The sequence below is a fragment of the Amphiprion ocellaris genome, chromosome 22 (assembly GCF_022539595.1).
Source record: "Amphiprion ocellaris isolate individual 3 ecotype Okinawa chromosome 22, ASM2253959v1, whole genome shotgun sequence".
Taxonomy (NCBI): domain Eukaryota; kingdom Metazoa; phylum Chordata; class Actinopteri; family Pomacentridae; genus Amphiprion; species Amphiprion ocellaris.
In genome coordinates this window covers 16,172,045-16,199,768 of record NC_072787.1, presented here as the reverse complement: position 1 = coordinate 16,199,768, position 27,724 = coordinate 16,172,045, and the positions used below count along the sequence as shown (strand labels likewise).

Here is a 27,724-nt window from a genome sequence, read left to right as displayed (position 1 = left end):
GCTGAGCAGAAGTCGATACGATCATAACAAGGCGGGAAGAAAATGAATCATAACCTGGCACAGGTCCTGTTTATCATCCCATTTCCAGGACTCAGTGGACTCGACTCAGAGGAGCTGACAAATCAACCCTCACATTCAGGTCGTTTTTTATTAAGGCTATTATATATGAAAGTGTAAACAAACTCATCATGCAGCTGTAGTTTTGGAGGGGAAAAAATGCTTCAGCATTTCAGATCTAATCCTGTTTAACATTTCACACAAAGGCAAACCTGAGGAGGAGAAACCTGATTAAAAGTGACAGCAGGCTAATGATTTTCCTTCATGAAGGTTGAGGTGCTGAACTCAAGTGAAGCTTCCACATTTTTGAAAAAAAAAAAAAAGAACCCCCTGAATATCCCATTTTAAGCCCTAAAACACTTGCAAGACATGTTTTGTGAAGGGAAAATTGATCCAGGTGAGAATATGTGATGAATTAATTGTTAGGTCTGAAGGAAGCAAATAAAAAAGCTATGTAGTTGTAATTGGATGGTTTGCATATTGAAGATGCAGCTACTATGAAAGATAAATCATGTACAGAAAGGCAACCACAAAAAAACATATGTAAGCACAGAATTTAATCAGAAACATGAATATATTGTTTCTCTCATGACTTTTTATGTTTGGATCCTTGAGATTTGTCTTTTCTGTTATTTAATATGATAGAAATCCTAAAAACTCACCTGTAACTGTATAAAACTATATTTTACCAATAGAATGTGTAAAAACCTTAACAGAAAAAGCTTCATGTTCCACCTCTGTCAGCACTGAACCATTGAATCTGTGATGTATTCTGGTGTAAAACTGCATGTACCTCTCCTCCTGCTTGTTCGGATGATGGACTGCTATAAATTGAGATGTGATTTGCACTGAAAGCCGTCCATATAAACAGGCTGGAGCAGCCGATGTATTCACCACCTGCACTCCTGCTCCATGCAGATAAAAATGAGACAGGCGCTGTAGCAATTCAATATAATCAGTATCTGATGGACAGTTCGTCATTTGTGGCATGCAGCTAAGAAAAGCTCCCACAGGAGAGAGACACAGCAGCTCACACACCAGTTCAGGTGGATACAAATACCAACAATAAGCTTAAAAAATGCAATAATGTCTCCTTTTTTTTTCTCAGTTTAATGATCAAGATTCAGAATTATAGTTGTGCATTAATTAGATTTTTCTAATTGTATGACATCTAATACAACAAAATGAGTTTAATCAGAGAACTAGAAGCAGCATCAGCGGTGTCTGACATGGATACTGTTAAATCTGCCACAATTAAGACATCTCTGTGCAGCTTACCGCCTTGATCTCTCCAGTCCACACATTGCAGTTCTGAACCAAAAGGTAGATGGCACCATTGTAAAGATACAAATATTCCAAATGCACAATAAAAAAAAAAACAGGCTCAGGATGTGGTGGTATTTATTAACTGTAAACATTCAGAACCGTTTGAATAAAATCTAAGTCAGAGACACTTTCAGTAAACATTCATAGTACTGTGATAAAAGCAGTAAACAAAAAACAAACCGTTAAACAAAGAAGTTACTTTTCAGTTAGTGATGACTTCTCTTTGAAAACTTAAGGCATGTTTGCAACTCAACATAAACTCCTCAAACACGTCAAACATGAGACGCTTAGACATTTACACTGTAGCTATTTTACATTTCAGTGTATAAAAGGCAAAAGTAGAAAAAGAATACACAAATATACAATAATTAAATTATTTACAGCTTATTTCTCCTATTATTTGTGAAGTACTTCACTTACAAAGTTTCTGTTTGAGTGGCCGTATTGATATGTTAACCCGGTTGTTCTCAGCTGTGACAGTTCCTACAAGAAGGAAGTCTATCTTTGTATAAGCTTGTAAAGTGGTTTCTGTATTTATTTCCTAAACATTCATTTCCTCAGTGACAGACAAGTCAGCTTATGTAAGGACATCCAGTACAGTAGAAACAAGATGGACTGTAACTGTCCCTATTAGAGCTTTAGCTGCTGATCTGTGACTACAGAAGTATTTGTTATTGTGCGAACACAGTGATCACACTGGTTCTGTTTCCTGTTCAGCAGATGCAAACACAACAAGCTACTTTAACTGTACCGACTGCTGCGACTGTGACTCCTGCGCCTGGAAGAACTGCGACTGGAGGAGCGGTACGACCTGCAGACGACAGATTCTGATTAAATATTTTACTTTCCGGGGATAGACTTTTTCACAGCATGAGACACAGGTTTAATATTCATGGATGCAAATGCTTGTATGGTGAATGACAGAGAGAACTACACAAAGTCAGAATCAAAATTGGGACAGCATGTGCTAGTACACGGTTAAATAAACAGTAAAGTCTATTCAACACACTCAATAGATCAATAATAGACAGACAAATGTAAAGTAGTTAATCAAGTTTATGTTTCTAATTCGTAATAGTAGCAGCTGCTTTGTTGGAGTGTAGATATCTACATATACAGGTAGTTTAAAAATGTCCTCAGTGTCCAACAATGTCATCAGATTAAAATGAACCCCAGGCTGCCGGACTGAGTTCTAAATTAAATCCTGTCGCGCGTTAGTATGGAAATATAGTCATTATCAAATGACGGTTTGCCCTTAAGAAGCTCCTCCCATATTGCACAAAACCGGTATTGTTAGCCATTTTCTCTCTCACACACACACCTCTGCATCAGCTGTGATAGAACTAATTCAGTCCTGACACCTCGCCTCATCTTTCCAGCTGCATTGGGAGTCACTGGCACTGCAACTCTCGTGTTGTAATGACTGTGGCAACTTTCTGCTGATGTATTTCTGTCTGATGGTGTGTAAACAGGACATGCAAACTCCTGCTTCTACAGGGTGTCTCTAAGGTCTGGACACACAGTAGAGCTCATTAACTATATATTTTTTTGCCTCCACAGATGAAAAATGGCTATTATATTAAATAGATATTTGATTAATTATCATATATATATTAAATCAATATATTAAAAATTCCTATATTGAATAAAAACATGTATTTTTGCCTATGTGTCCAGACTTTAGGGACACCCTGTATTACTGATTTATTTTGTGCTTGTAGTTCATTCTTTTTGTTCAGCTTTTGCTGAAAAGGTCAGTGGAACACCTGCTTTACTGGCATCTAGCTTGACCTACAACCACTTCCAACTATACCAGTGCATCTTTTAATCACGATCATAATCAAAGTTTGTGGAGCCGCTGGTTCTGGAGGTGATGGATTGCCTCCTGCCTCCCCCTCTCCTCACCCTCCTTCCCTCCACTCTCACCTCTGCAACCTCCATCTTTACCCTACTGCCTCTGTCCAAGCTCCTCCACCCTCTATCATTCCATCCACCCCTTCCTCTCTATCACCTCTCTTAATTACAAAGCATAAACAAACATATTTTCAAAAATAAATAAAGTTGTTCAAAATGGGTCAAACTACAAAAAAATAACCATAAAACACCCCTAAACTGTCTGATATGGCTCAAAAGTTGTCCAAAATGGCACAAACTCATAATTACTTGAACTTTCAACTGAAAATGAACTGAAATTTCTCAAAATATGTTTAAAATGGAGCACAGTGACTCAAAACTTGTTAAAAACTAATCAAAATGGCCAAGAAAACACCTAAAAATGAGACAATAATATTATACTTGGGGATTTATTGATAAAAACTATCTAATATTATGTATCTGTGAGGGGCAAAAGTATGTGATTTTCAGTTATTCGAAGGTAAAATCACAGTCAGATGTTTTCAATCAGGTGTGAATGGGTGCCCTGTTTTATATAAATAATAAGGAGATTTTGAAGTCTATCAATAAAAGGTCAATTCAAGGAACATAGTCCCATCAGCAAAACAGTTATGGTAGTCATAGTTTGGGTTTGTTTTCACTGCATCTTGGCCAGGACACTTCACCAGCTTAGATTAAACAATGCATTCTAAGGACATCTGTCCATGAACTGACTGTCAAGAAAAATAGACTCATGCCGCAAGACAATGACTGTGAGCACACAAGTCGCTCTAAAACAAATTGTTAAAGAAAAATGTTGTTGAAAAATGTTTTGGAATAGCCAAGTTTTGACATTAATCCAATAGAAATGTTGTGGAAGGACCTGCAGTGAGCAGTTCATGTACAAAAACCCACCAACATCCCAGAGCTGCAGCGGTTCTGTGTGCAGAACAGATTCCTCCCAGCCCATCTGCAGGACTGATCAACAGTTACCAGAAACATTTAGCTGCAGCTATTGGTGCACAAGTGGGGAAAACTGGAAGAAAAGGTCCACATACTTCTGCCACTCACAGATATGTAACATTGAATCATTGTTCAAAAAGTAAACAACCACATATTTTTTTTTGGTTGGTTTAGTTAGTTTATCTACTTTCAGGGCTTGCCTGCTGATGTTTTCGATCATATTTATGCAGAAATGTTCTAAAGCAGTTCATTTGTCTTCATACATTCTTTCATATCTTCTCTTGATCTCAAAGAAAGGTGACAGTGCAAACATGAAAGTGAAGGAAACAACAGCACAAGTGTACCTCTTAGTGTCAAACTACTGTCCAACATTTTGCCACAGGATAGAAAGAACCGAGAGGGTAGAAGGTTGTACCGAGACCTGCCACGTTGTTGCTGTCTGACAGGGTTCACCGGGGAGCAGCGAGTCTTACCGGGATCGGCGGTCTGAGCTCCTGTAGCTGTCACTTCGTCTACGCCCTCGTCTCCTGCTCACACTCCGACTCCGACTGGAATAGCTGTCGTACGACTCTGACCTGCATTAACACACAGCCAGATGACAACAGAGATATTATTCTGGGAATATTTACAAGAACTGTGTCAAAGTGATCTGCTTGGTAGAGACATATTGTTAAAAATAGGACCAACTGCTGACATAACTGCAAATACAGCTCACAATGATCTACAATGCTGGATTTCCGATTTTCTGTAACGTTTCAAGAATTAAATAGAATGCAGTTTTACACCTGTTTAAGGAGCATACTGGCCAAAATACTGAAATATGGTGAAAACACATTACCACTGCAAACAAAGAAGATACAGCCATGAAAATTCTCATTACCATATTAATATTTTCTCAGCATTTCCCAATGGTATACACAGCAATAAATCCTAATGAAATATGAAGTTTAATGCTAAGTGGATGGAGACAAACACCATAAAATGTTTATGTAGATCAATCAATGAAAAACGACTGAATCCTATTGTAAAATTAAGACCTGGTCATTATCAGCCACTGTCGAAACAAAGCCACATTTTAAATGATGTCCTGATAGAAAACATTCTAGAACTGAATCTCTTGCCGTAAGAATTTGACAGAAAATATAAATATTTTTTAGTATTAAATTGAAAACTCTACAATAACATGTCAGGTCTTTTATGAGGAAATTCAATTCAGTGCTCAAGGCTTTTCAAAACCCGCACATACTGTGTTTTTGCCCTTATCTGGTAATCAGAATAATCTCATCAGTCGTTTATCAATCTCTCCTGCTTCAAGCAATTATCTTTTCCAGGGCTACAATAATTTTAATTATTGATTAATCAGCAGATGTTTTTTTTTTTTAATCAATTAATTAATCTTTTGCCCTTTAAATGTCAGAAAAACATTTCCCAACACTATTTTTAAAGCACTTTTTATTATTTCATTTTGCCTGCCAACAGACCAGACCGCAGTGTTGCTCATTTTACTGTCACACAAGACAAGGAGCTCTTCACAGCTGAGAAGCTTTAAGTAATTATTGTTCAGGATTTTGCTTGGAAAATTACCAAACACTCTGAATTAATTTTCTGTCAACTGACTAATTGAGTAGTCAACTAGAGCCTTTTGTTCTGGATGTGTTTTATTCTGCATATTGTTTCCCTGCTGTCATACAGCCAAAAAAATACTACTCCAAAACACTTGCCTTGGATGAAAACTGACAGGTGTTTCAATATTATTTCAACACACAAATAATACTTCTGTAGTCTAGACCTAATTTGATGGTGATTCGGGTAAAATTGCACTGCAGTGTTTGTTTTAAACTTTGTGCACTTTATGTATGACACAGTTTACGTCTAAGCAGTTCAATGATGCGCCACATAACCAATTAAAAGAACATTTCGAAATCTGAGTCAGGAGCTGAACAGACCTGGACCTCCTTCGGCGATTATATGAGCGACTTCTGGAATGACTTCTACTGTACGTCCTACTGATGGAAAAGAAAGAAAAACACAGACCGTGTATTAATGATTAGAAAACACACAATGAAAACGTATCATAGAAGTCCACCTTCAGTGTTCCATTGTGTACCTGTGACTCCTGTAACTTCGATATGTGCTGCTGCGAGAGCGAGATCGTCCTCTCCCTCGTCTCCTCCGACTCCTGCTACGACTCCTGAAAGAATGACATTGTTATAAATTACATTTCATCCAAGCTAGAACAAAGGGTGTGTATCACAGACAAAGACTTGGCACAGACACGAAATACTTCACATCCATCAAATTTATCACTTCACAACAGTCTTGACGTATGTCCAAGAAGCCCTTCCAGCATTAGAAAGATTTACTGATGGTGCCTTCATGCTCTTTTTGTAATTCATCAATGTGCGTGTTTTGTCTCTTACCTGGAGGAGAAGCTGGAGCTGCGGGATCTACTTCTGGACCTGCTGTAGGAGTGCGACCACCCTCTGGAGCGTGACCGGTGACTGGAAACAGAGCGAGACTTTCTGGAAACAGACCTGGACTTCTTTGGGGATCGTGTGGTCTTTCCCACGGAGGGAGATCTTTCCTCGCTTGAGCTCTCCTGGTTTCTTGGCCTCTGGTTGAGCCGTGCAGTCTTACGAACCTCATCGAACAGAGATCCCGGTCGGACCCGGCTTTTACTTTTTATCTCCATTCTCACTCCCTGTGGGTTGAGGGTCTGGCTCTCTTGATTTTGGATGTTTTTCACAGTGACAGGTGGCACGCTTAGATTCTGTAGCGCTGACATTCCTTTCAGTGGCCTCCATTTTAAATTAATTACAGCGGCAGTAGGTCTGCCAGCGGTTGCTTCATCTTGTAGTCCGCCAGCTGTTGTTGTGAAAGCAACAGCGGACTGTTCCTTGCTATGAGGTAAAGCACTATCATAACGTGCCGTATCTGAAGACTTTGAGGTAGATTTTAGGGTTAAACCAGAATCATGTGTGTCTGGGGGTTCAACAGTTTCGGCGTCATGCTCCGGGGTACAAATATCCATATCATCCAATGACTCTTGCTCTTTGATGCTCGACAAGTTAGAACTGCTAGCACTGTTCCTGTTGGATGATTCTTGATTAGATTCGGTGTGTTTTGCATTTTTGTTGATACGATCTTTTGCCCTCTGTTGTCCCCTTTCTTCTTCTTTCGTAGGATTCTTGTTTAAACAGGTTAAATCTTGGTCACTTTTATTCCTGGTATCTACACCAAGATTTCGTTTAACAGCTCTAATGGGACTATGTTTCTCCCTTTTGGATTCATCTTCTTCCTCTTCTTCTCCAAACTCTAAAGGTGGCTGCCAGTGAAAAGTCTCCTTCAGCTTCTGATGTTTTCTCTTAGATTTCTTTCCTTTGTCCTTACTGTGATGGGAACTGGATTTATTCTCACCTCTCCTCTTACGTTTATGTTTACGCTTACCTTTCTTCTTACTCTTGTGTTTCTCTGGCTCTGCAGCCTTCTCAGGACTTTTCCCTGACAGACCAGTGATTCCTGGAGCGTTAACTGCCTCTGATGTCTTTCTGGAAGTCTCGTAATCAGACTCTGAACTAGCCTCCCCTTCTTCTTTTTCAGATATTGCTAATGCCTTGGCTGTTATATTTTCAGAATCACTTTCTGAATTCCATCCAGTACCAGCAGACAACTTCTTGTGAAGGCTTCCACTGGACTGTGCAGCTTGCTTCTGTTTTTTTAATGGAACAGCACTGTTGCTTTGGCTCACTTTATCACTGTCACTATCCCATTCAGACCTATTAAAGCTCTCAGCGGGCACTGAATTACACTGTTTTGTCTCAGCATCCCTTGAGCTGCTTTTCTCTTTTACTTTCTCCATAGACTCACTTCTCCTTGAGACACTGATATCGGGACTACGCTCACTGCCTGTCCTGTTCTCTGATGTGGAGTGAGCATCTTGACTACTGGTGAGTGAAATGTACTTATCTAAATTTTTTATCCTCTTCAGAGAACTGTAGTACTCTTTCCATTCCTTGTCTAATGAATTATTCTTGTTGCTACTTGTTTTCTGGGAGTTTTCAGAGTCTGACCTGCTGTAGGAGGACGACCTGCTCTTGTAATGATGGGCAGATCTGGACCTGGACCTGCTGTAACTTCTACTCCTTGACCGGCTATACGAACGGCTGTAAGACCTGCTTCTGGATGACCTGCTACGTGAGCATCGTGCAGCTTTGTGTGCTTTGCTGCTTTCAGAATCAGCCGGCAGAGCCTTTGGTGAAACAGAAGTCTGAGCTTTTTCTGTAACACCGTCAACTGCTTGTCCAGTAGAAGAAACGATACTAGGGGCTACTTTAGCTTTAATTTCCTGAATATGGATGTAGGAGGGCTTCCAGGGTTTTTGACCTGGTTTCCAGCGTGATGGAGGAGGACTGTCGCTCAGAGGGATGACAGGGACACTTTCAGGAGCTGGGACTGTTGGCAGTCTGGGGACAGGTGTAACTTTGCTCTCTGGAAGCTTCTCAGGAGCATTGCTCATAACGTCTGGTTTGGGCTTGCCTGTTTTTCTTGTCTTTGGAGATCTAGATAAACTCCTTTTTCTGGATGGTGACAATGATCTTGATCTGTACCTGGACCTTGACCTGGATCTTGACCGGGATTTCGAATAAGAGTGAGATCTAGATCTAGTATAAGATCGACTTCTAGACCTGGAAAGGCTTCTGGATCTTGAGTAAGACCTGGACCTCCCTTGAGATCTGGACTGACTGGATGTGTAGGACCTAGAGTAAGACCGTGAGTCTCTGAGAGACAGTGACCGCCGTCTCCTTCTGGTTGACGAATGATGCAGATTAGAAGAAGAATGAGTTGGAGAACGGGACCTTCTAGACTTTCTTCCTGAAGACACTGACCTTTCACCATCTGAGAGGTAAGATTCTTGAAGTTTGCTCTTCAAACTCTTCTTCTTGGCCTTCTTTTTGTGTTTGGATTTCTTCTTGTGTTTGGCTTTCTTCTTGTCTTTTTTCTGCTGGCGATGCTGGCTGGATCTCTCAGAGCTGCAGTCTGAGGAGTGTTCAGCAGACCGGGACCATGCAGAGTCACTTCTGTTGTCCCATCTGCTTGAGGAATGGTCATTCAATCTGTTAAGTCAAAAGACGCATGAAGGAAAATAGAGGAAAATCTGGTATTTAAAGTTAGGATGTGAAATATTAAGTCATACTTGTCTCCTTTGCTCCACTTCTCCATGCTCGGGGGTTGATAAATGTGAGTTCTCTTCATTTCTTCCTTCCAGTGTGGTGGAGTTTCACTGCTTCCACGCTCCTCCACAGATGCAGAGCGTGATTTAGACCTTGTGGGAGTGTGATATCTCTGCACAAGTAAACACGAAAGGACATGCTTGTCACTAGTTGCACATGTGTTTCATTTGCATAAAGTTAGATTTTTCTTTCAATGTTTCAATAAAAAAAACACAAAGACTAGAGGGAAGTCTGAAAAAACCTGCATAAGTTTGGGCTACAGAAATTTTTTTGCAGCCTTTCTTGTTAATCTTGTTGAAATCCACCTGATTTTTCTTGCGACCCAAATTTGGGAACCATAGCTTTAAAGTGTTCACTTCTGTAAAAGCTTGTAAGAACTGATTGGGATTGTTATCAGTCGCATATACATTACATTATTTATGATCTTAGTTGTGATGGGCTTACGATTGTTCCTCTGCCTCTTATCTTCCGTCCAGACTTCGACACTGCTGGTTTCTGGTCAGCTGAAAGAGTAACTTCTTCTTTCTCGACTCTGAAAAGATTGAAATTGAAAAGATGCGACTTCAAGTGTAAATGTATGCTGTTCAGTGTGTATGCAAACTATATTCAAAAAGCCGCCATATGAATGAAGCACAACTTTAAACTCACATTTCTGTTTTATCTTCCTGAGCTGGCATACCCCGCCGCAGCAGGAAGCGATTCTCTGGCACTGGTGGGATTTCCTCTGGCCGAACAACAGGCTTCTCTCTCTTGCCACCCTGCTCCTTCTCTTCTTCTATTTCATTCTCTCCCTCCAGCATCTCTCTTTCCACAGGACTTAGAGCACAGTAACAAGACAACACAATGCAAAACATTATTTTGTTATGCAAAATATCGCCTCTTTGCACTTAAAGCTGAAAGAGACTCATGCCAGTACTTCTATTTATACAGATTAAACAGGATGAATACTGTGACTATGTATATTAAGATACATGTAAGAAAGTAAAAATGTGTCCATGAACAAGGATGAAAATTACCACTGCGTCGAAGGCAAAACATCCATGTTCTTCTCCTTCTTTGATTCCCTTCTTTTCCTTTTAGAGCGTTTACTCTTTGCTTGTCTCTTGTGCTTGTAATGTTTGTGCTTTTCATCCGATTCACTTTCAGACTCCATTGAAGTGGACAACTGAGAGGACGAGTCATGAGAGTTGAGGGACGAGTCAGCAGAATGGGAGGCTCTTTTCCGTTTGCCTTCAAGCACTGAAGAAAGAAACACAACAGAATATATGCGACTGCATTAAATTATGTTCAAATTTAAGAACACTACACTGGTATAGTGAGGACAACTGAAGGATGAGGGAAAGTTCAAATGCCAGAAGTGATTTTCAGGGTGGTATGACTCTACTACAACAGAGGCTTTGTTTGATTCTTCCCGGTATGTTGGAGGCGATGAAAGCAGGCCTGGCAGAGGCAGGTGGGCTGAAGCCAACTGAACTCCACAGTGATCACCTCGCTGATCCTCATTAAACAGAAGATCAGGTTACACGCCCCGCTAATTCCAGTGGGGGGAAAACTCTGGCATCCAAATGCCAACCTCTTCCAGAATGAGCACAAAATATGGCCATCACAGGTAACACATTATTTCCCACCAGAAATAAAAAGAAAAGAGAGGAAAGGTGCAACTTTTTAAAAAGATGAAACTATAACCCTCAATTTTAATAAAAAGTAGGTTCATTACTGAACTTACCATCATTGGCAGACTTGATGATCAGCTGTCCACAGTCCATCACTCTCACATCAGCATAGGGTCTGCTAGCTGAATCAGTCTTTAGCCCCTCAATCTTCTTTATCACTTCAAAGCCGGAGATGACTAGACCAAAGACGACGTGGACTCTGCACAGAAACAACGGACATTTACTCCTGTACAACTGTAATTAGCTTAACTAGGAATTTATCATACTATCTGAAAAGGCCCCGAAAACACATTTTTAACAATCAAATTCTTAGTATGACAGAAGGAATCATACATGAGCAGACAATTTTCATCTGAAGTTAAAACATTTTTGCTTGGCAGTTCCTCAGGTTTCACTCACCCAAACTTATTTTGTACTAAATATCTAATTTCTAATCTGATACACCTTTTTTCCCCAAATATTGCTTGGTCAAACCTACCCGTCTAGGTGAGGTGCCATCTTAGTGGTGCTGTTTATGGATAATTCAGCAGTAAGCCAGAAGAGGAGTCAACCAATGGCAGTGATGGTGTCATGAAAAAAGGAAAAATGGGGAAAGGAGTGAGAATAAACAAAAACCTCTGACTAAGTGTGCGTGCTACTGTACCACAGGGATAATCTCAAAAAGGTACACAATTTGTAAGACCACCCTTTGTTTACTAATATTGGATTTTAAATTCAATTTTCAACACACTTTCGAAACAAAAACACTCAACAACAGAGTGTGAGCAATTATATAATATTTCTGTGTAATAAAATCAGTTGATACGAAGAAAGGCCTCATCCGTGTTTCAAGATTGTATTATTCATGGAGGATATTCAAATTAATGGTGACAACCTGTTTCAGTGGTGAAGGAAGTCTACTAAATAACAAGAGTCACCTCAGGCCATTTGTGAAATGTGAAAGCATATCCAAAACACACACTGTACTGAGCAGAATGTTTGCAAATGCAATCTACTAAATGATAAATACAGTCAGGAGAGAGAGAAACACAGCCTTTGAGACACATTACCTTGGAAGAGCAGGATGCTAGAGTTTCTGTAAATTTTACACAAAAACGGCAAGAGAAAAAATGTAACACATTTGTAGGTAAAAAAGAATGAATCCAATGTTTCTCTGCATTTTGAAATCTAACACACAGAGAGGGGACTGGTGATGGTCAATGACAGATACTAGTCTACAGTTTCAAAATAGAAAAAGGGACAGAAAGCAAAAACTAAAACAAAACTGTATTAGAAATGACGGTTAAATAGTATGGTTATGCAAGTTACCAAAAGAATTGTTTTACTGAAAGTTACTCACATGAAAAACTGTGAACCGTTAGTGTCCTTCCCACGGTTGGCCATCGACAATAGGAAGGCTCTGTCGTGTTTGAGAGTGAAGTTCTCATCTGTGAGGAGCAGAGAAACATGGAGCAAAGTCTAAGAGTGCATCCTCTAATTAGTGCAAGTGGAAATACTCAGGGGGGGAAGAATTCTGCAGAATTATCCATGAAACTTTTTCACTGTCTCACCAACCTACCCTTCCATGAAGTCAGCTGTTTTTTTAAAGGTTTTGTTGTCAAATTTTCTAAGCTACAGACTACAACTCACTTATATTTTCCAGACCATTTTCCAAAGAATACCATATTTACTCCTGTTCATTTCATTGTTGCATGGGGATCCACAACATCAAATAACATGACTGTGGAAAGGAACATTTAATCACCCTTTTCTAGTCAAAGTTACATTACAGTTTGAAGAAGAAAGAAACTGAGCAGAAATCATCCAGAGAATCCATTTCAGGGCTTCAGAGTCTAAGACTGAAGGGGATTAAAATAAAACACACTACATCTGGTTTATAAAAAGAGCAGGAACCAAGTAGGTGTGTCCTTGATCGCAAGGCAATCAAGAATCAACTCTGTAAGACTTCTTTAGATAGCAGGGAAGAAAGCAGACAATGCTGTTCATTTAGGAAACATGTCAGTCATATGTAAATATGACAAAACATATTTTGTTCTTGAGTTCACCACCAGGGAGAGATTTGTAACTTTTGTATCTTAAAAATTCTGAAAGTTGATTATTAGAATGGTCACTGCTAACAAAAGTAAAACTGTTAAAGTAATACAATTTTGACAAGATTTAAAGGTAGCAAAGTCTTTATTAGGATTACCCATCTAAAGCAAGTGATATAACTATAAACCAATAGGACATTATTCTAGAAACATTTGGAATACTTTGGAAAAAAGGTCCACAGTGATGTCGAGTGTAAGAATTTTAATAAAGTATTTAAAAATGCAACGGTGATCAGCAGACTGAAAAAAATCAGTATATCTTAGCAGTCAATAGACTATAAACAATATAAGTTAGAAATGCTTTCAGAGTTCAGTAAAACAATGCAATAGCTTCATCATGCTATTCACATGTATTAAATGTATGCTTTGTAATGCACACATCGTTGTTTCACTGTATCTAGATATTCTACATCCATGTTGCAGGTCTAAATATAGTATTTCCACTGTGATACATGATGTAGTCTCACTGACGAAAAAATCATCAGTCTCTTGCTGACTACACATCATGGTAGTGACATGCAGTCATGTTAATGATACTGTAGCTTTAAATACCGTATATCAAACACAAAAAGTAATTTGAGCTGCCAAAGGGGACTAACAGGGCAGAAACCCCTTCAGTACAAATGTGCATCTACGACGTTGCAAGCATTTGCACTGCTTAACTGACTGAGGAAGGTGGTGGGGACGATGTTGACATGGTGTTACTGAGCTGTGTACATCTCTTACCTTCTCATTTTGCAAAAGACCACTCTATAAATAAAAGAATATGTTGAAAATTTTAGGCAGGAAGATTGTAGCTTTCAGTAAAGAGAATGCCTACCCTCCATGCTGATTTGAAAAGAACCCACTACTGTTACTAAACAGAAGACAGCATTATACAATGGAAGGTCGACTGAGGCACACATAGGAAAAATCACAAGAAACCCACGATTACAATAGGCACATGCAGCACAATGTTCATGCAGAGAATTTTAGTACTTGGATAGACAATTTATGTATCAGCGTAGACTGCTTATTAGATAACTTGATAATCCCATTACCTTCAAAGTAGCCGCCATATATGGACTCTCCTCCTCTTCCATTTCCTGCAGAGATTCAGAGAGTGCAACAAACTGAAGTCCAGCTTCTGTACAATAAATGATATTTGTTTGTGCTCACTGCATCACATTGCAGAAAAGGTCCTGTCTTATCAGCATTTCTGACAAAATGAAACTGAAATGGCTCGTGTGTGTTTATGGGTTCCAATTTTGAGAAAACAGCACAGTCCCTCGGATTGCTGCCATAAACACCCACAACTAAACCATAGTGCATGTTAATAGCTTTTTTTTAGTGTTTCTGGCCTTCTTAATTCTGGTTTTAATTGATGTCATTAATTGTAAGCTGTGAAACCCTGCAAAGCACCATAATTATGGGAAAAACATTTCTTACTTTGACAGCACTGAATTCTTCATGAAAACAAGGCAAATCACAACCTATTTTGCAACAGCTGTGTGGTGTTCTGCTCCTTTTCATTGGATTTTATGGAAAACTTAAAGCAGCAATAAATACAGACTGACGACATTGAATTCAATCAATGTCACTCAACATACTATTTCAAAGTACATCAGTTTGTATAATATTACCTTCGGTGAAGTCGCCTCCCTGAATCATAAAGTTTTTTACAACTCTATGAAATGTGGAGCCTTTGTAGCACAGCTTTTTTCCTGTGATTTTCCCAATTCCCCTTTCACCTGCAATTACATGTATGTTAAAATCAAACATGAAACATTCAACAAACATACTACTGTACAGAGTGCTTCTGTGTGTACCGGAAGCCAAACACAGGTCTTAAATGTTGCCACATGGGGTTTATTCTAAGCAGAGGAATGAAAATCACAGTTTAGGTGGGGGGGTTTCAATAAACTATATGCCGCTGGTCAGGCATCCTGTTGTTAACACTCACTTGCAGGGCTGCAGAATTCATTAATAATTTTCCATTGGACTGATTCTGACTGGGGACATAATCAGCTGAAATCTACTACTTTCTGGATTCCCCTTTGCCCCAGGGTTAAAGGAGATGTGAAGGAAGAGATTTAATTAGACGTGTTGATATGATTAAGATTGCTTTCCGCAGAAAGAAGGCCGGATGTTTGAATCAGCAGCTTAGGTTGCTAATCTTTAAGTATTTTGCTTCACTGACTTCAGCATTGTTCCAAGGGTTTGTTTCCCTATAGTGTGAGCTGATCTTGTTCTAAAAGGACACATCTGAAACTTTGAGAAACTCATAGCAAATTGCACCAACTGAATGACAATAATTACTGTATTAGTGCTGTGTTGTTTCTGTGTGTGTGTATGTATATATGTTCAGAAAAAGACCAACTAGCCATCTCCTGTGTCTGCCCTTGTCAGCATCACATTACTGTCGGCCAGGTGGGGTGAAAAACGAGAGCGAGGATCGATCTGCTGCCTATTTGCAGATTTATGGGTATCTCTAGGCAGACCAACGCTACTATAGTACACTGTGCTGTTTCGTGAGATGAAATATCCAGGCAGAACGACCAGGACCCCTACCACCCATCTAGTGACTCCATCTGTCACTGAACCATTTACACCACAGCCACACCTCCATTCCTCAAGATATTAAATGACCAAAGAGGTGGGTGGAGCGCAGCAGTGTTTCTCCTATTTTCACTTCTTTATCACCTCACTGTTATTATATGGCTGTAACAGATGTACCTTGTCCACCTTCTTGTAATGGAAACATCGAATATATGGCACACCACTGCTCAGCTATCAACATTTTTAAACTAAATGATTTCATCATATAATGCTGTAAATTTTGAAAATGCATGATATTTGAGTGGAACACATCCTTGAGTGAAGATTACTCACCAGTGCACAAACAGAGAAAGTTTTTGCTTGTCTTGGGACAAACATCCGAGAAAAGTTGAAAGACTATGCGCCCAACTAAAAAAAAAAAAAAAAAAAGCATAAAAGAGAAAAAGGTTAAGAAGAAGAAACACTCCTCATTGCTGTCACAGAACATTAGGAATGTTTAAGAAAGTTTAAATAATATACTATTAACTCTGTGCTACATAAAAAAACTATTAATGGGGAATCATCTTTAATAGGCCAGGGATACAATTAAAAACTGCAATTAAGTAGCTTAAGTGTTACTGCGCTGCACATTTTTAATTCGCTTCCTGTGCATAATTACAACAACCCTGTGGTGAAGCTCAGACACTATGGGAACTTTTACATAGCTAGTAGCAATTCTGATGTTATTCTTACAAGTGTGAAGGGGAGCTGCTTTGTCCCTCCCAGCCTAAACAGAACTACTTACACTTTTCAGGTAACTGTCACTGAACTGGTCCAATCTCTTTGCATTCACATCATTTGCAAACTTCAATATAATGTTTCAGCACAGATATGGTTGAAGTCAAAGCCGTCTGTTCTACTTTCATTTTGTGCAACCAAGACAATATCAATCAAATGCTAAAATAACAACCACACAGATAAAATTTAACATATTTTTGATGCTATCAGTTCAAGAAAGTGAGGTGAGGGTGTTTACATGACTAAATAATCCTCCTACCTTTAAATTGATAAGAAATTCCCTTACCTGGCTCCCGGTTGAGCTCCACATCAAAGTAACACTGAGGGCGGTCTTTCACCCCCATTGCGATCAAAGTCTGGGTGACCTAAAATATAGAAAGTGTACAGAAAATGCTAAGCAGTTTATACATTTGGTTAATAAGAAGAAAGACACAGCATATTCAGAAGAGTGTGTAGAACAACAGTATAGAGGCGAGAGGGAGAAAGAAACAGAAAGGGGAGGAGAGAACGATGGGAGGAGAGAGAGAGAAACCTATGGGGAAATGTACTGGCTATGCAAAACCAAACAGAGCACAACACAACCTCCTTGACGTACATTTTTAACTCAGTTTTCACAGTCAGATGGACATCAGTGTGTCAGAGCTTAAAAACATTAAAATGTCACAGCAGCTACTGAGCCTGATCGATGACATGGAATTGGAAAAAGGAGAGAAATTTATCTTTGAAACGTGTCAGCAGCCATTTGTTTTGCATATGTTTGATTTTCAATACGTGGACAACTTGTCAATGCAACAATGAAAGCAAAGAGCCAATAGCACTATACCTGAACGTTTTATATCATCAAATCTAAATAAATGGTCAGTTTATGCACAAAAAATTTCATTAAACTATTCTTAACTATAACTGAAGTACATGGAAATGATTGGTCCACCTGCAGTTTGTGTGGGTGAGTCTCATACTTGACTACGCAAAATACTAACTTGTCAAACATAGCTTCATTAGTAATGAAATTGCTACTCAGAAGCAGAATCTGTCAGCAATTTCCCAACAATATCTGGATTAATTGCTGCTTTCTTCCATTAGTTTGCATGACAAGTGCTGATTATTGTTAAACAAAACTGTGCAGGGCTATAACAATTAGCAGCTGCCATAAAGCATACATGTGTTTGGGAAAGGGAAGTGTTCTGCATGGATAGAAGAATAAAAGAATCACTGCACTCAATTTCACTTCAAGCCACTTAAAGCTGCTCATCACAAGATAAAACATGCAGCTTTCACTTAATGAAAACATTGATCGAACATTAATAATGTAACATAAAAAAGAACGTGCTCTGAGACTGTGTCAGAAGGCTGTCAGGAAGATAGTGTATATCTGCAACCTAATTTAGCAACAGCTGCCTATGTGCATCTGTTATCATGCTGCCCTTTCCCATACGATGACAAATCTACTTCTGTAGGTTTCTGTTCACACAAGAGAGTGTCTTTAAAGTAACCAGCACAAGCAACAATGAGTGGTCATTGAAGGGAAAGTGTAGCTAGGAACAACACTTAAAAACTTTGATCCGCAGGGTAAATTATAAGCTTGATCAACGAACTAAGGCAAGCGACATCTTAATTCTATATGTTAAGTGGTGCCACATACTTTATTACGCCTGCTATTTTCCAAATATTTGGCAGCTTGATAGGGATGGAGTGTTGTAAGTAAAGAATGACCAGCAATAGAGTCACTAGTGTAATTCATATCTTATTACATCAGTAATAAAAGTCAATGCCCCCACAAATCTGACCAATATAAGTTGAAGGTGATTATGATGAGTGTCTACAGTATCTTATGGGCCCCAACACATCGGCTAAAGTTACCAAACCAAAAACAGAGCTGCACTGTATTCATAGCAGAACTCATATCATGTTACTAAGTTTGATTTGCCAGAAACAGCGCCGTGAGAATGTAAATCTTCTCTGCTAAATATAGGCAACAACAATCAACGTCAGGAGAACTCCCACCCCTATAGAGTATTGTTGAGATTTCTGAAGCATTTAGTTGGACAAACAAGCTGTAATATGAGCCAAATGTATTACTATACATGTTATGCACACTACACTGACTAATCAGAGGTGAAAAACACACAATTTGTGCCTTTAGTTGATTGAAGCACACACAGAGACCTCAAAAATATTAAACGAGGCTAAAGTCTAGTTTGCTTCTTCCACCTGTTAAGTTTTCCTTCTGCAATTATTATATACCTGCATCAGAAAGAGACACGATCCATATGAGGTCTCCAAAGAGGGGGAGGTGGGCACATTGACCAAAAACACAACACAACACAGCGGTAAGTTCATCAATGACTTATAATTAAGAGTTATTCCTGGCATGATGACAAGATTGATTGGGATCTAAGGTTAAATGTCACTATGTACTTTTCGTCACCTCAGACAGCTGTCACACACAGAGTCAGGGTTTTAAAGGTACAGTTGATTCAGTGCTGCGTGTTGAGCTCCATCACAGCAGGATTATACGTTCCAGTAAAAGTCTATGAAGGTCAAAATATTTTACTGTAACCTCAATTTTGCCTTTTCACAGCATGATATTTACAGCAGAGACATTATGGATGCATACAGAGTGTGACCACTCTAATTATTAAAGCTGCCAAAACGCAAAAGTTATTCTACCATCAGTTAGTTGTTGTTTTTTTAAAAGTAATTTATCCTCACATGTGAACAGAATTTTTAATATCTAAATCATAGATAACTTATGGAAGTTTTGGGATATTTTTTTTCTCTGCAGCATTTCCTCATCTGGACCATTTCAACAGTAGTCACCATAGTAACCAAAATATTAACTGTACCTGTATTAAAATATGCGCATCAGACAATTAAGAAACTTCACTGTAAAATAGGTGATTTCTTAGCTCTCATGTTGACACAATTTTCAACCACCCTTCACACTACAACAGCCTAACAGAATTCCTTAAACGCAGTTATTTGTGTATTTATGTGCCACGCAAAGATCTACAGCGGCGTCAGCTTGCTATCCCTTTGAAAAATTTCCTGCAACCAAAATCTAAAATCATTTGACCACAGGTGTTGTCAATGCAAACTGCTCCTCGCCAGAGTGGACTTTTATCAGCCCAAATATGTCCTTATTCTTGACTTGTATAACGTTAGCGAGCGCGACATACATTTTACTCGTACCTCGGTTTTGTCTGAAACCGAGCTAACATTGCATGTAGGTTCAAGCCATGCTAAGAGCAACAATACAACAGCAATCGCCACGATCTACAAAGCTAACAACAGCTAAGTTAACGCAGACGTTAGCGCCACCGAAAATGGTTGAGCTAACAGCTAGCTAAAGTTAGCTGAACAGCTTACATTCCTCCCTGTAGTCGTGGCTAATTAGCATGTAAGGTGACACTGAAAAGAATGTTACAGGTTGTCAAAAGTTGTAAATGATTTCACTTACCTCTGTACAGTAGCTAGCTAGATAATGAGCTAGTTACTGACGGTCGACAATTAGCATGGGCTAACTTCCCCTTTTAGTGATGAGGGTTGCTGCGCTGGTCTCCACTACTTTTGTCCCTCCCGAGTTACCGTAGAAGATTTGTTGTGGTTTTGTTGTGTCCGGAAGCTGGTTTGAAGTTAGCTCGCTGGATAATTCTGGTCGCACGACTCATGTATCTATATTATAATAGACTATTTAGGTTCTCTTTATTAATCGTTGTTTGCACTTGTAACGTACACCTGAAGCTAGGACTGGCTTCCTGCTGCTGATACATTGCTTTGAAATGATGCTACAGTCAGCTAACCTGTAGTAGCTTAGTAACAAGTGCAGCATGAAACCCCTGATAATGAGGTAAGGCGTGACAAAATCTTACTACAAGTGTTTAATTTACTTTAGACTGAAAGATCATAGACTTCCAAGTGGTGTTTAACTAACGAAAATAAACAGGCTGTACGGTTTTCAAACCTACGCAGTTAACATATTGAGTTGCCAGACTGCTGCACAAGAGCTGACACTAATCCAGTCTTAAACAACAGTGGTAATTCAAATTTATTGTTGCTTTGGAGACTGTGCTGCTAGGTTTTGCACGTTTGTTGAAAAGTGTCGGTATAATTTGTTAAGTTCACTACACAGTAAGTATACAATTAAGGTTACCCATACCTCACCTATTGTAATACTGTCTGGATTACCATGGTTTAGTCGAGTTTATTGAGATCTTGTAGATTCTCAATCATTGAGGTCACAGTAATCTGTAGTGCTTCAGTAGAAGGCAACTCGACCTCTTGTGGTTTTTCCAAGATGTTTTCTCAGTTCAGTTTAAATGGTTGTGAGTCCAAGGCATTTATTCTCACCCAGCTGTCTCTGAATAGACTTGTTAGTTACTTATACCACAGTTCTGAGATCACTCCACAGACAGTGACACCACTATTAACACCTTAAGTCATCCCTCTACAGGAAGTTTCACAAACATTCACACCTTAAGGCTGTGGGCCATATGGTTTAGGGGTGAGAATAAATACCTGGGACTCCACAATGTTCAACCTAGAACTGATGAAGCCCCTCGGATATGAGGTGAACATTTTCAAGAACTTACAAGATGTCCAGCTGTTTTCTGCTGAAGCCCTTAGTTTATTCAGACCTTTTGTGAGTATATTCCATCCACTACGTTTGGATTTAGGGATGTAGCATTTGATTTTTTTTATTCCATTCCGATTTAGTAAGTAGTCCCTGGCATAATAGCAATATATTAAATTAGAAACACATAACAATAAAATGCAATACAGTTAAACAGCCCAACAACTTAGATAAGCATAAGACTGAGTATTATGTCCTCCCTCCAGTTTAGGATTTATTGCAAGGCTCTCATCTTAGATTGACCGGGTGTATCTTAATATAATAATTCTGATGATCTGTTCTTGCTGTCTACCCCCTGCAGGCAGTGTGTTCTTCATGGACCCAGCAGATCATGTCTCTGATCTTATTTGCCTTCGTGGTTCGGGTCAGGGATGGACTCCCCCTGTCAGCCTCCACAGACTTTGAACACAATCGAGAGCTCCAGGAGAGGAAGCAGCAGCTCAGGACCATCAGCAAGGCACTGGCCCGCTTACCTGACAGGGGGACCGTCAAGGGCCAGCAGCTCAACATATAGTAAGGACTCAGGAAACAAAGCAGCAACAGCAGCTTTATTCAGGGCACGATGTGTAGTCTAAAGCAGCTCAGTGTGTATTTAGATTTTGTGACAGAAGACAGACACAGTGTTGTCCATTTGAGTGCAGGGCATCCATGTCACACTGCGTCAGGCTGTTTGTTTACTAAACACCTTTTCTCCTCTCACCTGTTCAGCTTCGTCTCTTCGGAGGGTGTATCCTACATGACCGTGTGCCACTGCAGCCTCCCTGTTGCTAAGGCCTTCTGCTTCCTGGAAGATCTGCGCTGGGAGTTCACAGCATGCTTCAATAGCACTGTTGTTGCCTTGGCAGCCAGGCCATATCCATTTTTGGAATTTGGTGAGGGAAGAGGAATAGTCTCATCTAGATTTCATATTACAGGATTGTACAGGGTTGTTTTATATCAAGATGCAATGTGTTAAATGACAAAAAAAAATTTCAGAAATAGCAAATAAATAAATGTGGTTTATCTAAATGTTGCTGCCAATTCACAGACGGCACCATTCAGAAGCTGAAGCAGCAGTACAACCAGAGCGGTGGTCCAGCCTTAGAGGTGACGTTGGCAGAAGTTCAGGAGGATCTGAGGATCCATCCACCACAAGTAATTAACTTGGATGACGTGGAGCTCAGCAATGGCACTGCAAATGGACACATGGAGCAAGGTCCTGGATCTGGTAAGATATCTAACATTTACAATATATTATAGGTGGATTTTCTCATGCTCAAGTAATCCAGGATATATTTATTTTTATGTGTTTTAATATTCTATTATTGCCATTGTGAAACAGGTCAAAATCAGAGACTTGAACCAGTGACAGCACCAGGAATCCTCTCTCTCATCCTTAATATCATGTGTGCATCTTTGAATGTGATCCGTGGGGTGCACCTCATAGAGTACACATTCCAGGTATACCATCACAAATATTTCTAATTCTAATTCCTAATTTACAAATGCGTTAATGTGTCTTAAGAGAAATACTAGGACTTTCCAACCAACATAACAGAGCAGTTTCTTATGTTGAGTTTGGGATTTTATTGGGAAATACTGATACAGATAGGATAATCTGGCTCAACTGATTGCTGTGAATTAGAGCTTTGCTGTGAAAAGCAGAGCTGCATTGTTGAGGTTCTGCTCCAATGTCACTCTTGGTGGAATTATTTATAATATATAATAAATGTAGAAGCAAACATTCACTTAAACAGCAGGTAATATTTTGTTTAATTGTATTTTTTCCCCTCTTTTCACAGGATGATTATGAAGGTATTTGGAATGTCGTGGCATTTCTTCTGGCATTTCTCTGCTGCGTTTTCCAGGTAAGTTGTATTTCACATGTGAGCATAGCTTTTTGCAAACAGAAATGTGCTCACATCAAGCTCTTTCTGACCCTCCATAGTGCCACCTCTACCTGTTCCACTCATCTCTGAAGAAACTGAAGTCCTTTACTCTGCTGAGTGTGATCATCCTATGCAACCTGTACTTGTTCGGCATGAGGAACGCGTGGCAGCTCAGCTTCCACATTTCTGTTGCCTCCCTCTCCACCGTCCTCATCCTCACTCGCAAACTTCAAGACAGAACCAATGACTGTGGGGTCTGAGGGGCAGAGGAAAGTTTGGTGTGTTGCACCGCTCCATTTTTCAGTGCAGGTGAGAACAGCGATGAAGTAAAAGACCTGATCCACATTTGTTATGAAGACGTCGTGTGGGTTTTTTATCAAAAAACCTTTTGAAATTTTGTGTCATCATGGACAATTGTAATTACAAGTTCATATTTTCTTGTATACAGTATGTACTTGCACTTTGTGTACATTGTTTTCAAGAGATAAAGAGAATCCGGTGAAATACAGTCAATACTGGATCCTTTATGATACTTGGTTGACGTCAAAGTAGGAGAACAAAAGTACTGATAAATCTCAGTCAAACCCATCTTTTCCAAAAAGTTTTTAAAGGAGTTGGAGTTTTTTTCTGTCAGAGTTCCTGACCAAAGTTTTCCACATAGAAACAATAATGTTGAAGTCCTAACTCTTTAAAGCTGCTTACAGTTTTATAATTAATGGACATTCCTGCTCACATTCAGCTCAGTATTTTTTCTGCAACCACAGGCCATTGATTATCTTTGTATAATCAGTTTACAGCGCAAGATAACAGTTTGTTATTGTTATTTTGAGGCCACATTGATATAATTGTACTTTTAAAATAGCTACCCTGACTTAATGGATAATTAGATAGTTCATATTGTATTGTTAGGAGTGTGACAGTGAAATTATTTAGTTTAATCTGAAAACATATAGGTACAATTCAAGGATAGTGGGCAATGCTGCGTTTAATTTTGTTTTCAGTTATTCCCTGGATAGGTTGCAACAAAACGTTTGTTCAAAAGTATAGATGTGAAGCTAAGGGTTGCTTCCTGCCTTACTGTGTGACGATGGAAGTGTAGATGGTTTATAAAATGGTTTAGTTGGTTTGTTATGTTGTTTTGGAGATTCACCGGCAAGTGCTCAGCTACTCGTTGAAAAGGTTCAGATCTAAGGGCTCCATTTTTAATTCTTATTTAACTTCACAGTCTATTCTCAGATGAGGATATTAGTCTTTTAGTCATGTAAGGCATGATGATGGGACATAAGACCGTTAAAATTTTTACTATTTTTAACACAGTTTTCATTTGGAAGAAAATTGTGTCAAATCATCTGTGAGTGGAACCTTTATTTTGTACAATGAAAGCTAATTTACATTTTTAAGTTCTGTCTTTTTCTACTGATTTCTGCATTTTGGAAAAATAACCTGAGGGTAAAGCACTGATTTGATGGTTACAGGATAATTTGTTGGAAAAACTGCACTATTAAGTTTAGATTTTTTTGTGATGGTAATGGAAAATTTTCTTGAATGTGTTGAATAACAGGTTTACCTAAAATGATATTTATGTCCTGTTTTTCTTTGAGTTTTTTTAATTCTCTCTTTTTTTAAGGTTTGTACTACCACTCCCTGTCTGTAGTTTTCATTAATGGAAACATAGAAATGCAGTGATTCTAACTTCTGTTTGAATATAAACTCATCACAGTAGTGCTGCTAAATAAGTAGAGTAAGTATAATTGTCTTTTAAGTTCCTATTTTTCTTATATATTTAGTCTGTATTGACTAAAAGGTTGCACTCAGTGTCAGTTAAGCAAAAGAAGTAAATGATAGGCTATAGTGTTAGTCAAACAAGCAGCATTGTGGCTAAAGTGGGATCACATAAAAACCGTCCTTTTTTTCTGAATGTCCGATCCCTCATTTAATCTAGAAGGGGGTTTTTAAGGAAAGTGAGAGGGTTGCATCCCATCCGGGGATCCAAACATCTAAACAAAAAAGCCACTGTTAGTTTTATAGTGCAGCTGCTGTTAACATGTGTGAGCGCTCTACTCGTAAATTTACATTCATTTCTAAATAAGGCTGTTTTGTCCAGAACTCTGGAGAGAGTTGGAGCGGCTCAGTAAACAGCCTTTTTGATTCCATGGATTTTCTCTTACAGGGTTAAGGTAGATTTTCTGATTGGTAATTCTGAAATGTTCAAATATGGTAAATGTTTTTTTTTTTTTTTTTATTTGTTATGCCACTTGGTATTTCCTGTGCAGGAAATTGGTGATGCTGTAATATTTTTGATATAAAGGATGTTTTACTGTTTCACCAGTTCCACTACAAGAAGTGCGTAATGACATCGCTGACCAAATGAATCGTAACAAAATGTTGTTCTTTTCAGTGCTTTGAAGACGTTGAACCAAATCATGTGGAAGATAATGTAGGTCTCCAAATGAAGGCAAATTATGTTTACTATAAAGGTTTTTGACAAACAGTAGAAATGCACTGTGCAACTGAAACATATGGCAGCCTCCTGTTTTTGTCTTTGGTTGGTCTCAAAAGTCTTAAAATGGAAACAGTTTGAAAATTGTTTAGGTTCACAAGCAAAGCCTGAAATCTGTTGTCTGTTTCTGCGACAGTTTCTCTTTTTGAATACGGTCTCAGTTATTTTCATCTAGTTCGATTCACTTAGAGTTGATTCTGTGGCTGCAGAAGTAACGTACCCATGTCATTTGTCATAGCTGCCAAAAACACTGGTGATCACAGGGCTTTATTTTGTCCTGCTGTGGTAAAACTGACATTTCATTAATAAATAGTGTCTTTTTTTTCCATTTGTTGAACTTTCATTTGTGTATGCATGTAAAATCAGAATCGCCTCCATTTTTAACGGAAATTTGACGTTATCAACATAAAGAATATTTAGTTTCCTTTATGATTTTGCTAATTTTGCCTTAAAATATACATGCTCATCAAACCATTTGAAAGATAGATCATAGGATGAAGATGACCATTCACACTTTGCGTTGATTTGCAGTTTCTGTAAGTCACAACTGGATAAGAAGCCTTTTAATATTTTAATTTTTGAACCTGCACCAAAAAAAAAAATGATATTGAAATAAATGACCAAACTTAGAATTAGGTACAAAAGCAGCTCCAAATCAATGCATTTTTTCAATGTTACACCAGATGGAGCTCTTTCACAATGTCAAAGTTTGTGTGTTTGCGACAACAGAGACTGTTACTGTGATTTATTAAATGTTACTGGAGCCGGAGACATTTATCATCATCAGTTTTATCCCACAGCATATTCACTGTGGGCTACAGGCCAAATAACTTTTATGAATTAAAGTGTTTCGTAGCTTGAAAAACAGTAATTTGTGAAGCCATGCAGATACTACGCTTAGCTTATCTATTTGTGGTTATTTACCTCCGAGTCAGAAAGAAGCCAGACGGGAAAGAGCACAAAAGGTTGGAACAAAATGCACAGAATACTCAATTTCTTATGATGTGTCTCTTTTAATGCAGTGGAAAATTAAATTGAAGCTCATAAGCAACACTTACGCTCATGAGAGAAGCCTTGGAAAAAAGATATATTGCAAAGGACGTGGCTCTAGTTAAGGTACATACAGTCATCTTCACCATTGAAAGACTGACGTGGGATTTCACAGAAGTTAACAAAGAAAGAAGCCTTTCATTGTACGTGGCAGTGAGTGTCTGACGTGATACGTTAGGTTGCAGACTGGCATGTTGTGAAGATGAATGTTGGAATTAGTGCTGACATTCATTCGTGTGTTTTCAGATCTTCAGGGGTTTAATTAAATCTTTATTCAGTTTAAGGTACAGGACAACCTTGAGGATGATGAATAGAACTTTCGGTCTTTCATTAAAATGAAAATACGCTGCTTTGTGTCTTCTTTCTTTTTGCATGTCTCTAAGCTCTAACATTTGCACCAGTCCTCGTTCAGCCTTCACTGCAAGGCTGTTCAGTCAGGAGAAGGTTTTTTATCTAGAAAAAAAAGAGTTTTAAGCCTCCTCACATCCAGAAGAACTACTGAAATTTGAACTATTTGAATTTCTCAGGTCTGTGTGGGTTTTCACTGGGTTCTCCAGCTTCCTCCCACAGTCCAAAAAACATGCTGAGGTTAATTGATGATTCTAAATTATCTGTAGGTGTGAATGTGAGTGTGTTTGTTTGTCTCTATGTGTAGCCCTGTGATAGACTGGTGACCTGTCCAGGGTGTCCCCTGCCTTCACCATAAGTCAGCTGGAATAGACTCCAGCCCCCCGTGACCCTAATGAGGATTATGCGGTGCATGGATGGATGGATGGATGGATGGACGAATTTCACAGACTGTGCTCCATCCAAAACTCTAACACCATCAAAAAGTTTGCCAACAACATGTGGTTGGACTTTCTCAGGAGGAGACAAGCCCCCCAAAAGAGATGAAGTCTGAAGACTGATGATGTGGTCTTCAGAGAACAATCTGGTCCTGAACTCCTGAAAAACAAAATAACTTATCACAGACTGTTGAAGAAACTGAGCAGATCCTGATCCACCATGTGTGGAGAGGGTCCCTGCCTTCAGGTTCCTTTGATGAAGATCTCTCCTGGACTACCAACATCACGGCAGCAGTAAAGAAGGCGCAGCAGTGACTCCACTTTCTGAGGAACCTCAGAAAGAGCAACCTTCATTAAAAAG

The 27,724-nt window shown here is 39.0% G+C and overlaps 2 protein-coding genes across 10 annotated transcripts; one reads left to right on the top strand and one right to left on the bottom strand.

Moving 5' to 3' along the window:
• Positions 1 to 1,441: 1,441 nt before the first annotated feature.
• Positions 1,442 to 20,128, bottom strand: nktr (natural killer cell triggering receptor). Of its 9 annotated transcripts, none has more exons than XM_055007072.1 (18): positions 19,988 to 20,128; positions 16,814 to 16,892; positions 16,084 to 16,158; positions 14,835 to 14,942; positions 14,253 to 14,297; positions 12,462 to 12,549; positions 11,601 to 11,630; positions 11,176 to 11,321; positions 10,466 to 10,688; positions 10,098 to 10,265; positions 9,894 to 9,981; positions 9,413 to 9,561; positions 6,639 to 9,332; positions 6,326 to 6,409; positions 6,165 to 6,224; positions 5,004 to 5,058; positions 4,692 to 4,793; positions 1,442 to 2,194 (listed from the first exon to the last, which is right to left on the bottom strand). In XM_055007072.1, exons 2-17 carry the CDS (start codon positions 16,869 to 16,871, stop codon positions 4,731 to 4,733), a joined length of 4,134 nt encoding a protein of 1,377 aa, XP_054863047.1. In that variant the 5' UTR covers positions 16,872 to 16,892; positions 19,988 to 20,128; the 3' UTR covers positions 1,442 to 2,194; positions 4,692 to 4,730. The 9 variants fall into 9 exon arrangements, with proteins under 9 accessions (XP_054863047.1, XP_054863048.1, XP_023122043.2 ...); XM_055007073.1 differs by having other exon boundaries at positions 6,165 to 6,221; XM_023266275.3 differs by lacking the exon at positions 5,004 to 5,058.
• Positions 20,121 to 25,856, top strand: sec22c (SEC22 homolog C, vesicle trafficking protein). Its single transcript, XM_023266294.3, has 7 exons — positions 20,121 to 20,377; positions 21,462 to 21,673; positions 21,869 to 22,032; positions 22,188 to 22,367; positions 22,482 to 22,600; positions 22,942 to 23,007; positions 23,088 to 25,856. Exons 2-7 carry the CDS (start codon positions 21,492 to 21,494, stop codon positions 23,286 to 23,288), a joined length of 912 nt encoding a protein of 303 aa, XP_023122062.1. The 5' UTR covers positions 20,121 to 20,377; positions 21,462 to 21,491; the 3' UTR covers positions 23,289 to 25,856.
• Positions 25,857 to 27,724: the final 1,868 nt, after the last annotated feature.

Bases quoted from the DNA above. Each gene is read 5' to 3' on its own strand.
- nktr (XM_023266275.3), bottom strand. From the start codon at position 16,871: ATGGGGGTGAAAGACCGCCCTCAGTGTTACTTTGATGTGGAGCTCAAC. The intron at 6,225-6,325 runs GTACACAATGGA...CTTTTCCATCAG, and splicing joins CGAAGTTACAGGAGTCACAG to TAGGACGTACAGTAGAAGTC. The intron at 4,794-6,164 runs GTCTGTTCAGCT...GTGTTAATGCAG, and splicing joins AATCGCCGAAGGAGGTCCAG to GTCAGAGTCGTACGACAGCT.
- sec22c (XM_023266294.3), top strand. From the start codon at position 21,492: ATGTCTCTGATCTTATTTGCCTTCGTGGTTCGGGTCAGGGATGGACTC. The intron at 22,368-22,481 runs GTAAGATATCTA...ATTGTGAAACAG, and splicing joins GGAGCAAGGTCCTGGATCTG to GTCAAAATCAGAGACTTGAA. The intron at 22,601-22,941 runs GTATACCATCAC...CTCTTTTCACAG, and splicing joins TCATAGAGTACACATTCCAG to GATGATTATGAAGGTATTTG.